The sequence below is a fragment of the Oncorhynchus masou genome, chromosome 30 (genome assembly GCF_036934945.1).
Source record: "Oncorhynchus masou masou isolate Uvic2021 chromosome 30, UVic_Omas_1.1, whole genome shotgun sequence".
Taxonomy (NCBI): domain Eukaryota; kingdom Metazoa; phylum Chordata; class Actinopteri; order Salmoniformes; family Salmonidae; genus Oncorhynchus; species Oncorhynchus masou.
Window position 1 is genome coordinate 70,347,435 of NC_088241.1, and position 14,102 is coordinate 70,361,536.

General features: G+C 46.6%; 1 protein-coding gene across 1 annotated transcript in view; it reads left to right on the forward strand.

The window, feature by feature from the left end:
* The window catches only part of stau2 (staufen double-stranded RNA binding protein 2), a 332,589-nt gene extending 319,518 nt beyond the window's left edge, over positions 1–13,071 (forward strand). The window contains 1 exon segment of the mRNA XM_064949687.1: positions 12,356–13,071. Within this exon segment, the coding sequence (XP_064805759.1) occupies positions 12,356–12,391 (36 nt within the window). The 3' untranslated portion in view covers positions 12,392–13,071.
* Positions 13,072–14,102: the final 1,031 nt, after the last annotated feature.

A 14,102-nucleotide genomic window follows, 5' to 3' on the forward strand; every position in this document is an offset into this window, starting at 1 on the left:
CTGGACACCCTATTACACCATCCTCTACCATGTGGACACCCTATTACACCATCCTCTACCATGTGGACACCCTATTACACCACCCTCTGGACACCCTATTACACCATCCTCTGGACACCCTATTACACCACCCTCTACCATGTGGACACCCTATTACACCACCCTCTGGACACCCTATTACACCATCCTCTGGACACCCTATTACACCATCCTCTGGACACCCTATTACACCATCCTCTACCATGTGGACACCCTATTACACCATCCTCTACCATGTGGACACCCTATTACACCATCCTCTTGACACCCTATTACACCATCCTCTACCATGTGGACACCCTATTACACCATCCTCTACCATGTGGACACCCTATTACACCATCCTCTGGACACCCTATTACTCCATCCTCTACCATGTGGACACCCTATTACACCATCCTCTGGACACCCTATTACTCCATCCTCTACCATGTGGACACCCTATTACACCATCCTCTGGACACTCTATTACACCATCCTCTGGACACCCTATTACACCATCCTCTACCATGTGGACACCCTATTACACCATCCTCTACCATGTGGACACCCTATTACACCATCCTCTGGACACCCTATTACACCATCCTCTACCATGTGGACACCCTATTACACCATCCTCTACCATGTGGACACCCTATTACACCATCCTCTGGACACCCTATTACACCATCCTCTGGACACCCTATTACACCATCCTCTACCATGTGGACACCCTATTACACCATCCTCTACCATGTGGACACCCTATTACACCATCCTCTGGACACCCTATTACACCATCCTCTGGACACCCTATTACACCATCCTCTACCATGTGGACAGCCTATTACACCATCCTCTACCATGTGGACACCCTATTACACCATCCTCTACCATGTGGACACCCTATTACACCATCCTCTGGACACCCTATTACACCATCCTCTGGACACCCTATTACACCATCCTCTACCATGTGGACACCCTATTACACCATCCTCTACCATGTGGACACCCTATTACACCATCCTCTGGACACCCTATTACACCATCCTCTACCATGTGGACACCCTATTACACCATCCTCTACCATGTGGACACCCTATTACACCATCCTCTACCATGTGGACACCCTATTACACCATCCTCTGGACACCCTATTACACCATCCTCTGGACACCCTATTACACCATCCTCTACCATGTGGACACCCTATTACACCATCCTCTGGACATCCTATTACACCATCCTCTACCATGTGGACACCCTATTACACCATCCTCTACCATGTGGACACCCTATTACACCATCCTCTACCATGTGGACACCCTATTACACCATCCTCTACCATGTGGACACCCTATTACACCATCCTCTGGACACCCTATTACACCATCCTCTGGACACCCTATTACACCATCCTCTACCATGTGGACACCCTATTACACCATCCTCTGGACACCCTATTACACCATCCTCTACCATGTGGACAGCCTATTACACCATCCTCTACCATGTGGACAGCCTATTACACCATCCTCTACCATGTGGACACCCTATTACACCATCCTCTGGCGGCTAAAGACATGACAGCATGGAACTCAGAGCCTATAGGCCAATGCAGCAGTAGGTCTAGAACGTCCATCAGTACATAAAGACAAAAAATAAAAACACTAGATGAATGATGAGATGATGGTATTGTGCTCCTTCACATCGAGGCTTGGTGATTATCGAGGCTTGGTGATTATCGAGGGGGTTGGTGATTATTGAGGCTTGGTGATTATCGAGGCTTGGTGATTATCGAGACTTGGTGATTATCGAGACTTGGTCATTATCGAGGTTTGGTGATTATCGAGGCTTGGTGATTATCGAGGGGGTTGGTGATTATCGAGACTTGGTGATTATCGAGGTTTGGTGATTATCGAGGCTTGGTGATTATCGAGGGGGTTGGTGATTATCGAGGTTTGGTGATTATCGAGGCTTGGCAATTATCGAGGTTTGGTGATTATCGAGGCTTGGTGATTATCGAGGGGGTTGGTGATTATCGAGACTTGGTGATTATCGAGGTTTGGCGATTATCGAGGTTTGGCGATTACTGAGGCTTAGGGAACAGGGTGCCATAGGGCTCTGGTCTAAAGTAGTGAACTCTATAGGGAACAGGGTGCCATAGGGCTCTGGTCGAAAGTAGTGAACTCTATAGGGAACAGGGTGCCATAGGGCTCTGGTCTAAAGTAGTGAACTCTATAGGGAACAGGGTGCCATAGGGCTCTGGTCTAAAGTAGTGAACTCTATAGGGAACAGGGTGCCATAGGGCTCTGGTCTAAAGTAGTGAACTCTATAGGGAACAGGGTGCCATAGGGCTCTGGTCTAAAGTAGTGAACTCTATAGGGAACAGGGTGCCATAGGGCTCTGGTCTAAAGTAGTGAACTATATACATTTAAGACATTTAAGTCATTTAGCAGACGCTCTTATCCAGAGCGACTTACAAATTGGTGAATTCACCTTCTGACATCCAGTGGAACAGCCACTTTACAATAGTGCATCTAAATCATTAAGGGGGGGGGGGGGTGGTGAGAAGGATTACTTATCCTATCCTAGGTATTCCTTGAAGAGGTGGGGTTTCAGGTGTCTCCGGAAGGTGGTGATTGACTCCGCTGTCCTGGCGTCGTGAGGGAGTTTGTTCCACCATTGGGGGGCCAGAGCAGCGAACAGTTTTGACTGGGCTGAGCGGGAACTGTACTTCCTCAATGGTAGGGAGGCGAGCAGGCCAGATGTGGATGAACGCAGTGCCCTTGCTTGGGTGTAGGGCCTGATCAGAGCCTGGAGGTACTGCGGTGCCGTTCCCCTCACAGCTCCGTAGGCAAGCACCATGGTCTTGTAGCGGATGCGAGCTTCAACTGGAAGCCAGTGGAGAGAGCGGAGGAGCGGGGTGACGTGGAGAGAACTTGGGAAGGTTGAACACCAGACGGGCTGCGGCGTTCTGGATGAGTTGTAGGGGTTTAATGGCACAGGCAGGGAGCCCAGCCAACAGCGAGTTGCAGTAATCCAGACGGGAGATGACAAGTGCCTGGATTAGGACCTGCGCCGCTTCCTGTGTGAGGCAGGGTCGTACTCTGCGGATGTTGTAGAGCATGAACCTACAGGAACGGGCCACCGCCATGATGTTGGTTGAGAACGACAGGGTGTTGTCCAGGATCACGCCAAGGTTCTTAGCGCTCTGGGAGGAGGACACAATGGAGTTGTCAACCGTGATGGCGAGATCATGGAACGGGCAGTCCTTCCCCGGGAGGAAGAGCAGCTCCGTCTTGCCGAGGTTCAGCTTGAGGTGGTGATCCGTCATCCACACTGATATGTCTGCCAGACATGCAGAGATGCGATTCGCCACCTGGTCATCAGAAGGGGGAAAGGAGAAGATTAATTGTGTGTCGTCTGCATAGCAATGATAGGAGAGACCATGTGAGGTTATGACAGAGCCAAGTGACTTGGTGTATAGCGAGAATAGGAGAGGGCCTAGAACAGAGCCCTGGGGGACACCAGTGGTGAGAGCGCGTGGCGAGGAGACAGATTCTCGCCACGCCACCTGGTGGGAGCGACCTGTCAGGTAGGACGCAATCCAAGCGTGGGCCGCGCCGGAGATGCCCAACTCGGAGAGGGTGGAGAGGAGGATCTGATGGTTCACAGTATCGAAGGCAGCCGATAGGTCTAGAAGGATGAGAGCAGAGGAGAGAGAGTTAGCTTTAGCAGTGCGGAGCGCCTCCGTGATACAGAGAAGAGCAGTCTCAGTTGAATGACTAGTCTTGAAACCTGACTGATTTGGATCAAGAAGGTCATTCTGAGAGAGATAGCGGGAGAGCTGGCCAAGGACGGCACGTATAGGGAACAGGGTGCCATAGGGCTTTGATCGAAAGTAGTGAACTCTATAGGGAACAGGGTGCCATAGGGCTCTGGTCTAAAGTAGTGAACTCTATAGGGAACAGGATGCCATAGGGCTCTGGTCTAAAGTAGTGAACTCTATAGGGAACAAGGTGCCATAGGGCTCTGGTCGAAAGTAGTGAACTCTATAGGGAACAGGGTGCCATTTGGGATGCAGCACTGCCTTGTTTTGTGGCTCAACACCAGAACTAGGCCACAGGGGTTATCCATCTCCTTGACCCAGACCCACTACACACTGAGGAGGCCTACCTTGACGTCCCAAACGGCACCCTATTCCATATATCGGGCCCATAGGGGTCTGGTCAAATGTAGTGCACTGAATAGGGATTAGGATGCCATTTGGTTGACGCAAGCTGAGAGAAAGCGCATTGGGGGGGTTAGTGAAGGGTGAATGACAGGTTTATTCTCAGACTCCACCTCCAGTGCAGAGGTCAGCGCTAGTGGAGACCGTTAGATCCAGAGGTCATAAGGTAAGCTCGAGTGGAGACCGTTAGAGCCAGAGGTCATAAGGTCAGTGCTAGTGGAGACCGTTAGATCCAGAGGTCATAAGGTCAGTGCTAGTGGAGACCGTTAGAGCCAGAGGTCATAAGGTCAGTGCTAGTGGAGACCGTTAGATCCAGAGGTCATAAGGTCAGTGCTAGTGGAGACCGTTAGATCCAGAGGTCATAAGGTCAGCTCTACTGGAGACCGTTAGATCCAGAGGTCATAAGGTCAGCACTAGTGGAGACCGTTAGATCCAGAGGTCATAAGGTCAACGCTAGTGGAGACCGTTAGATCCAGAGGTCATAAGGTCAGCGCTAGTGGAGACCGTTAGATCCAGAGGTCATAAGGTCAGCGCTAGTGGAGACCGTTAGATCCAGAGGACATAAGGTCAGTGCTATTGGAGACCGTTTGATCCAGAGTTCATAAGGTCAGTGCCAGTGGAGACCGTTAGATCCAGAGGTCATAAGGTCAGCGCTAGTGGAGACCGTTAGATCCAGAGGTCATAAGGTCAGTGCTAGTGGAGACCGTTAGATCCAGAGGTCATAAGGTCAGCGCTAGTGGAGACCGTTAGATCCAGAGGTCATAAGGTCAGTGCTAGTGGAGACCGTTAGATCCAGAGGTCATAAGGTCAGCGCTAGTGGAGACCGTTAGATCTAAATAATATTTACATTCTGATAAAGGAAGGATGGAGCCACAAAGAGGAGGGAGGGAGAGGCACACATATATATACAGAAAGAGAGAGAGATAGATATAGAGATACAGAGAGATATACAGAGAGAGACAGTGCCCTCCAATAATATTGGCACCCTTGGTAAACATGAGCAGAATGGGCTGATTGGAAAAAAAATATATGAAAAAAAATATTATCGGCATCCCTAGAAATTCTTATGAGTAAAATCTAACTGAAGTATATTCACAAATCATATTTTACATTTTTAAGTTCACCTGAGTGATTAGGAACACTTACAAGTGGTAAGCCATGACTTCCTGTTTCACTGGGGTATAGATATGAGGTGACACACAGGCCAAGTTCCCATAGTCATCCATCACTATGGGAAAGACCCGAGGATACGGTAGTGATGTGCGACAAAATGTTGTTGAGCTGCACAAATCAGGCAGCTGGAGATGTTAGCAATCGGCCTGGAAGTGGACGTGTGTCCTGTTGCATTCTGGGGTGAAATTAGAACCTAACGGTCTATGTTTACCCCACGCACGGTGAGCAGTAATGGTTCGAGTGGCCAAAAAATCTCCCAAGGATCACAGCTGGAGAATTGCAGACGTTAGTTGGGTCTTGGGGTCAGAAAGTCTCCAAAACTACGATCAAACTACATAAACACAAGTTGTTCTATGGTCGGATGAGACCAACATAGAGTTTCAATGGGACCGGGTTCTATGATCAGATGAGACCAATATAGAGTTTCAATGGGACCGGGTTCTATGGTCAGATGAGACCAACATAGAGTTTCAATGGGACTGGGTTCTATGGTCAGATGAGACCAACATAGAGTTTCAATGGGACTGGGTTCTATGATCAGATGAGACCAACATAGAGTTTCAATGGGACTGGGTTCTATGATCAGATGAGACCAACATAGAGTTTCAATGGGACCGGGTTCTATGATCAGATGAGACCAACATAGAGTTTCAATGGGACCGGGTTCTATGGTCAGATGAGACCAACATAGAGTTTCAATGGGACTGGGTTCTATGGTCAGATGAGACCAACATAGAGTTTCAATGGGACTGGGTTCTATGGTCAGATGAGACCAACATAGAGTTTCAATGGGACCGGGTTCCTTGATCAGATGAGACCAACATAGAGTTTCAATGGGACTGGGTTCTATGATCAGATGAGACCAACATAGAGTTTCAATGGGACCGGGTTCTATGGTCAGATGAGACCAACATAGAGTTTTTTGGAAACAATCACCAGAGGTGTGTTTGGAGTAGAAAGATAGCCTTGCAATTAGGATCTGGCTAAAAATACTTGAATCAGTTATAGAACCCATTACCCTTTATGGTTGTGAGGTCTGGGGTCACCAACCAAGAATTCACAAAATGGGAGTGTCCTCAGTGTACAATATATCCTCAGTGTACAATACATCTAGAGCAGAATTAGGCCAATACCCACTAGTTATCAAAATCCAGAAAAGAGCCGTTCAAATCTACAACCAAGTCAAAGGAAACGATGCCCAAACTTTCACCGACAGGGAGATGAACCTGGAGAAGAGTCCTGGCTCTGGGGGAATACCTGGCAGAATGCCTGACTACTGTAACTGAGCCCAAATTAAGAATATCTTTGACTATGTACAGACTCAGTGACCATAGCCTTGCTATTGAGAAAGGCCGCCGTAAGCAGACCTGGCTCTCAAGAGAAGACAGGCTATGTGCTCACTGCCCACAAAATGAGGTGGAAACGGAGCTGCACTTCCTAACCTCCTGCCAAATGTATGACCATATTAGAGATCCATATTTCCCACAGATCACACAGACCCACAAAGAATTTGAAAAACAAATCAAACATTGATAAACTCCCATATCCGTTAGGCGAAATACCTCAGTGTGCCGTCACAGCAGCAAGATTTGTGGCCCGTTGCCATGAGAAAAGGGCAACCAGTGAAAAATGAACAGCACTGGAAATACAACCCATATTTATGTTTAATTATTTTCACTTTCATACTTCAACTATTTGCACACTGTTACAACAGTGTACATAGCCAATAGTATAACATTTGAAATGTCTATATTCTTTTAAAACTTTTGTAGGTGTAATGTTTACTGATTGTTTATTTCTCAATGTTTGTCTATTCCATTTGCTTTGGCAATGTAAATATACGTTTCCCATGCCAATAAAGGCCTTTGAGGGATAAACAGATACAAAGATAGATATAAAGGAAGAAAGAAAGAGACAGAAAGGGTAAGGCCTAACATTAGGGTTAAGGGTAGGGCCTAACATTAGGGTTAAGGGTAGGGCCTAACATTAGGGTTAAGGGTAGGGCCTAACATTAGGGTTAAGGGTAGGGCCTAACATTAGGGTTAAGGGTAGGGCCTAACATTAGGGTTAAGGGTAGGGCCTAACATTAGGGTTAAGGGTAGGGCCTAACATTAGGGTTAAGGGTAGGGCCTAACATTAGGGTTAAGGGTAGGGCCTAACATTAGGGTTAAGGGTAGGGCCTAACATTAGGGTTAAGGGTAGGGCCTAACATTAGGGTTAAGGGTTGGGCCTAACATTAGGGTTAAGGGTAGGGCCTAACATTAGGGTTAAGGGTAGGGCGTAACGTTATTAAGGGTAGGGCCTAACGTTATTAAGGGTAGGGCCTAACGTTATTAAGGGTAGGGCCTAACGTTATTAAGGGTAAGGCCTAACGTTATTAAGGGTAGGGCCTAACGTTATTAAGGGTAGGGCCTAACGTTATTAAGGGTAAGGCCTAACATTAGGGTTAAGGGTAAGGCCTAACGTTATTAAGGGTAGGGCCTAACGTTAGGGTTAAGGGTAAGGCCTAACGTTAGGGTTAAGGGTAGGGCCTAACATTAGGGTTAAGGGTAGGGCCTAACATTAGGGTTAAGGGTAGGGCCTAACATTAGGGTCAAGGGTAGGGCCTAACGTTATTAAGGGTAGGGCCTAACGTTATTAAGGGTAAGGCCTAACGTTATTAAGGGTAGGGCCTAACGTTATTAAGGGTAGGGCCTAACGTTATTAAGGGTAAGGCCTAACATTAGGGTTAAGGGTAAGGCCTAACGTTATTAAGGGTAGGGCCTAACGTTATTAAGGGTAGGGCCTAACGTTAGGGTTAAGGGTAAGGCCTAACGTTAGGGTTAAGGGTAGGGCCTAACGTTATTAAGGGTAAGGCCTAACATTAGGGTTAAGGGTAGGGCCTAACGTTATTAAGGGTAAGGCCTAACATTAGGGTTAAGGGTAGGGCCTAACGTTATTAAGGGTAGGGCCTAACATTAGCATTAGGGATACGGGGCTAATGTTAGCATTAGGGATACGGGGCTAACGTTAGCATCAGGGTTAAGGGGCTAACGTTAGCATCAGGGTTAAGGGTCTAATTTTAGCATCAGGATTAAGGGTCTAACGTTAGCATTAGGGATAAGGGTCTAACGTTAGCATTAGGGATAAGGGGCTAACGTTAGCATTAGGGATAAGGGGCTAACGTTAGCATCAGGGTTAAGGGGCTAACGTTAGCATCAGGGTTAAGGGTCTAATTTTAGCATCAGGATTAAGGGTCTAACGTTAGCATTAGGGTTAAGGGGCTAACGTTAGCATTAGGGATAAGGGGCTAACGTTAGCATTAGGGATAAGGGACTAACGTTAGCATCAGGGTTAAGGGGCTAACGTTAGCATCAGGGTTAAGGGGCTAACGTTAGCATCAGGGTTAAGGGTCTAATTTTAGCATCAGGATTAAGGGTCTAACGTTAGCATTAGGGTTAAGGGGCTAACGTTAGCATTAGGGATAAGGGGCTAACGTTAGCATTAGGGATAAGGGGCTAACGTTAGCATCAGGGTTAAGGGGCTAACGTTAGCATCAGGGTTAAGGGTCTAATTTTAGCATCAGGATTAAGGGTCTAACGTTAGCATTAGGGATAAGGGTCTAACGTTAGCATTAGGGATAAGGGGCTAACGTTAGCATTAGGGATAAGGGTCTAACGTTAGCATTAGGGATAAGGGGCTAACGTTAGCATTAGGGTTAAGGGTCTAACGTTAGCATTAGGGATAAGGGGCTAACGTTAGCATTAGGGATAAGGGGCTAACGTTAGCATCAGGGTTAAGGGACTAACGTTAGCATTAGGGTTAAGGGGCTAACGTTAGCATTAGTGTTAAGGGGCTAACGTTAGCATTAGGGTTAAGGGGCTAACGTTAGCATTAGGGTTAAGGGGCTAACGTTAGCATTAGGGTTAAGGGTCTAACGTTAGCATTAGGGTTAAGGGGCTAACGTTAGCATTAGGGTTAAGGGTCTAACGTTAGCATTAGGGATAAGGGGCTAACGTTAGCATTAGGGTTAAGGGGCTAACGTTAGCATTAGGGTTAAGGGGCTAACGTTAGCATTAGGGTTAAGGGTCTAACGTTAGCATTAGGGATAAGGGGCTAACGTTAGCATTAGGGTTAAGGGGCTAACGTTAGCATTAGGGTTAAGGGGCTAACGTTAGCATTAGGGATAAGGGGCTAACGTTAGCATCAGGGTTAAGGGGCTAACGTTAGCATCAGGGTTAAGGGTCTAATTTTAGCATCAGGATTAAGGGTCTAACGTTAGCATTAGGGATAAGGGTCTAACGTTAGCATTAGGGATAAGGGGCTAACGTTAGCATTAGGGATAAGGGTCTAACGTTAGCATTAGGGATAAGGGGCTAACGTTAGCATTAGGGATAAGGGGCTAACGTTAGCATCAGGGTTAAGGGGCTAACGTTAGCATCAGGGTTAAGGGTCTAATTTTAGCATCAGGATTAAGGGTCTAACGTTAGCATTAGGGATAAGGGTCTAACGTTAGCATTAGGGATAAGGGGCTAACGTTAGCATTAGGGATAAGGGTCTAACGTTAGCATTAGGGATAAGGGGCTAACGTTAGCATTAGGGTTAAGGGTCTAACGTTAGCATTAGGGTTAAGGGTCTAACGTTAGCATTAGGGATAAGGGGCTAACGTTAGCATTAGGGTTAAGGGGCTAACGTTAGCATTAGGGTTAAGGGGCTAACGTTAGCATTAGGGTTAAGGGTCTAACGTTAGCATTAGGGATAAGGGGCTAACGTTAGCATTAGGGTTAAGGGGCTAACGTTAGCATTAGGGTTAAGGGGCTAACGTTAGCATTAGGGATAAGGGTCTAATTTTAGCATCAGGATTAAGGGTCTAACGTTAGCATTAGGGATAAGGGTCTAACGTTAGCATTAGGGATAAGGGGCTAACGTTAGCATTAGGGATAAGGGTCTAACGTTAGCATTAGGGATAAGGGGCTAACGTTAGCATTAGGGTTAAGGGTCTAACGTTAGCATTAGGGTTAAGGGGCTAACGTTAGCATTAGGGTTAAGGGTCTAACGTTAGCATTAGGGATAAGGGGCTAACGTTAGCATTAGGGTTAAGGGTCTAACGTTAGCATTAGGGATAAGGGGCTAACGTTAGCATTAGGGATAAGGGGCTAACGTTAGCATCAGGGTTAATGGGCTAACGTTAGCATTAGGGTTAAGGGGCTAACGTTAGCATTAGTGTTAAGGGGCTAACGTTAGCATTAGGGTTAAGGGGCTAACGTTAGCATTAGGGTTAAGGGGCTAACGTTAGCATTAGGGTTAAGGGGCTAACGTTAGCATTAGGGTTAAGGGTCTAACGTTAGCATTAGGGTTAAGGGCTAACGTTAGCATTAGGGTTAAGGGTCTAACGTTAGCATTAGGGATAAGGGGCTAACGTTAGCATTAGGGTTAAGGGGCTAACGTTAGCATTAGGGTTAAGGGGCTAACGTTAGCATTAGGGATAAGGGGCTAACGTTAGCATCAGGGTTAAGGGGCTAACGTTAGCATCAGGGTTAAGGGTCTAATTTTAGCATCAGGATTAAGGGTCTAACGTTAGCATTAGGGATAAGGGTCTAACGTTAGCATTAGGGATAAGGGGCTAACGTTAGCATTAGGGATAAGGGTCTAACGTTAGCATTAGGGATAAGGGGCTAACGTTAGCATTAGGGTTAAGGGTCTAACGTTAGCATTAGGGTTAAGGGGCTAACGTTAGCATTAGGGTTAAGGGTCTAACGTTAGCATTAGGGATAAGGGGCTAACGTTAGCATTAGGGTTAAGGGTCTAACGTTAGCATTAGGGATAAGGGGCTAACGTTAGCATTAGGGATAAGGGGCTAACGTTAGCATCAGGGTTAATGGGCTAACGTTAGCATTAGGGTTAAGGGGCTAACGTTAGCATTAGTGTTAAGGGGCTAACGTTAGCATTAGGGTTAAGGGGCTAACGTTAGCATTAGGTTAAGGGGCTAACGTTAGCATTAGGGTTAAGGGGCTAACGTTAGCATTAGGGTTAAGGGTCTAACGTTAGCATTAGGGATAAGGGGCTAACGTTAGCATTAGGGTTAAGGGGCTAACGTTAGCATTAGGGTTAAGGGGCTAACGTTAGCATTAGGGATAAGGGGCTAACGTTAGCATTAGGGTTAAGGGTCTAACGTTAGCATTAGGGATAAGGGGCTAACGTTAGCATTAGGGTTAAGGGGCTAACGTTAGCATTAGGGGTTAAGGGGCTAACGTTAGCATTAGGGTTAAGGGGCTAACGTTAGCATTAGGGTTAAGGGGCTAACGTTAGCATTAGGGATAAGGGGCTAACGTTAGCATTAGGGTTAAGGGGCTAACGTTAGCATTAGGGTTAAGGGGCTAACGTTAGCATTAGGGATAAGGGGCTAACGTTAGCATTAGGGTTAAGGGGCTAACGTTAGCATTAGGGTTAAGGGGCTAACGTTAGCATTAGGGTTAAGGGGCTAACGTTAGCATTAGGGTTAAGTTTAGGGCTGACGTCCTCATGACAGGAACCATTCCATGTATTAATACAGTGATTCCTTCCAGGATCAAAGGATGTATTGTGAAAATAGTTAGTTTAGTGCCTCAATCAATCACGTTTATTTATTAAACTCTTTTTAAATCATCAGTTGTCTCAAAGTGCTGTACAGAACCCTGAACTAAAACCCCAAAGATCAAGTAATGTAGAAGCACGGTGGCGAGGAAAAACAGGAACCTAGGATGAATCTTTGAAAGGAACCAGGCTCTGAGGGATGGAGAATAGGGCCTCTATGGTTTGGATTCGAGATATGGATAATGTCCCTCGACAGGATCCCTTCTATGTATTAGATCAGAAACGATTTCAATGGAGATGGGAAGGAAGGATGCATGTGTAAGAATCCATTCTAACATCTTGCTTCTCCCTCTTTCTGATTGGTTCCCCCAGAGCAGCGAGGTGTGTGTCAGAGAGGACGGACACTGAACAGACTAACTCAGGCACCACCCACCACTCAGGTCGCCGTGGATACAACAGGCTGTCGTCAAGGAGATGACCCCTGACCCTTTCCCCGTCACCTATGACCCCTATCCCCCCCACGACCGCTGCTGCATCCTAGCAACAACCTGGAACAACATGCAACGGAGTGTGTGGATGTGTACCGAGAAGGAAAAAAATGAAATAACCGACTAACTAGAAAAAGATGGGGAAGAAACCTATGAGTCTCTATGTGAAGACAACACTATTCTAACACATTACATGTATTGATCATTTACGAGGAATTTAAATTTAAAAAATAAATACAAATATATATATAATTTTAAAAAACTAGATTGAGTATAAACACCTAGATTTTCCCTGTTGGATAGATGTGTAATGAAATGGGTCAAACCCCAATATGTATATCATGCCATGAAGACAGAGGCAACATTATAGGGGGGTGGGGGGGGTGGGGGGGACAAAGTTGTGTAGCTTATTTTCCAAGGGGTAATTATGTTTCTGTTTATTTTCTAGTTTATTCATCTAACAATGCTTGAGTACTGACTGTATTATAAAATTAGCCAATAGCAGTGCTGTGAAAGTTGTAGCAGTTGTCTTCTCATACAGTAATATTCACCCAGCTTATCTTTCATGCTGATATTAATAAAAACAAAAAAACAAAAAAATATTATATTATATTACTTAATCATCTATCTATATGGATGTGAATGACTTGCAGAAATATCATATGCACAGAAAAAGGTTTCTTCACGTAAAAAGGCCATCCTGACTGGTGTTTAGCATTAAGCAATAGAGATAGCAGGCAGGGTGAGGGTCTATTCAATTGGAAGTCAGTCAAATTCAGGAAGGGATTTGCCCTTTTGAAGTTAAAACATTTGAAGTTAAAACATTTTTATTTTTTTTGCAACTTTTTTTAAAATGTTTTAATAGCTCATTTTCAATTCATTAAGAAATCAATGAAAATGGATGCCATTTTGTTCAATAATTGAATTGCAATTTCAGTTTATTTCCTGAATTGACTGACCTCAATTTGAATTGAGCCCAACTCTGCTATCAGGTGACTGTGACAAGGGAAGCAGCAGGTTGGGCCAACCTCTCTGGGTCCTGCAGAGGGAAGCAGCAGGTTGGGCCAACCTCTCTGGGTCCTGCAGAGGGAAGCAGCAGGTTGGGCCAACCTCTCTGGGTCCTGCAGAGGGAAGCAGCAGGTTGGGCCAACCTCTCTGGGTCCTGCAGAGGGAAGCAGCAGGTTGGGCCAACCTCTCTGGGTCCTGCAGGGGGAAGCAGCAGGTTGGGCCAACCTCTCTGGGTCCTGCAGAGGGAAGCAGCAGGTTGGGCCAACCTCTCTGGGTCCTGCAGGGGAAGCAGCAGGTTGGGCCAACCTCTCTAGGTCCTGCAGAGGGAAGCAGCAGGTTGGGCCAACCTCTCTGGGTCCTGCAGAGGGAAGCAGCAGGTTGGGCCAACCTCTCTGGGTCCTGCAGAGGGAAGCAGCAGGTTGGGCCAACCTCTCTGGGTCCTGCAGAGGGAAGCAGCAGGTTGGGCCAACCTCTCTGGGTCCTGCAGAGGGAAGCAGCAGGTTGGGCCAACCTCTCTGGGTCCTGCAGAGGGAAGCAGCAGGTTGGGCCAACCTCTCTGGGTCCTGCAGAGGGAAGCAGCAGGTTGGGCCAACCTCTCTGGGTCCTGCAGAGGGAAGCAGCAG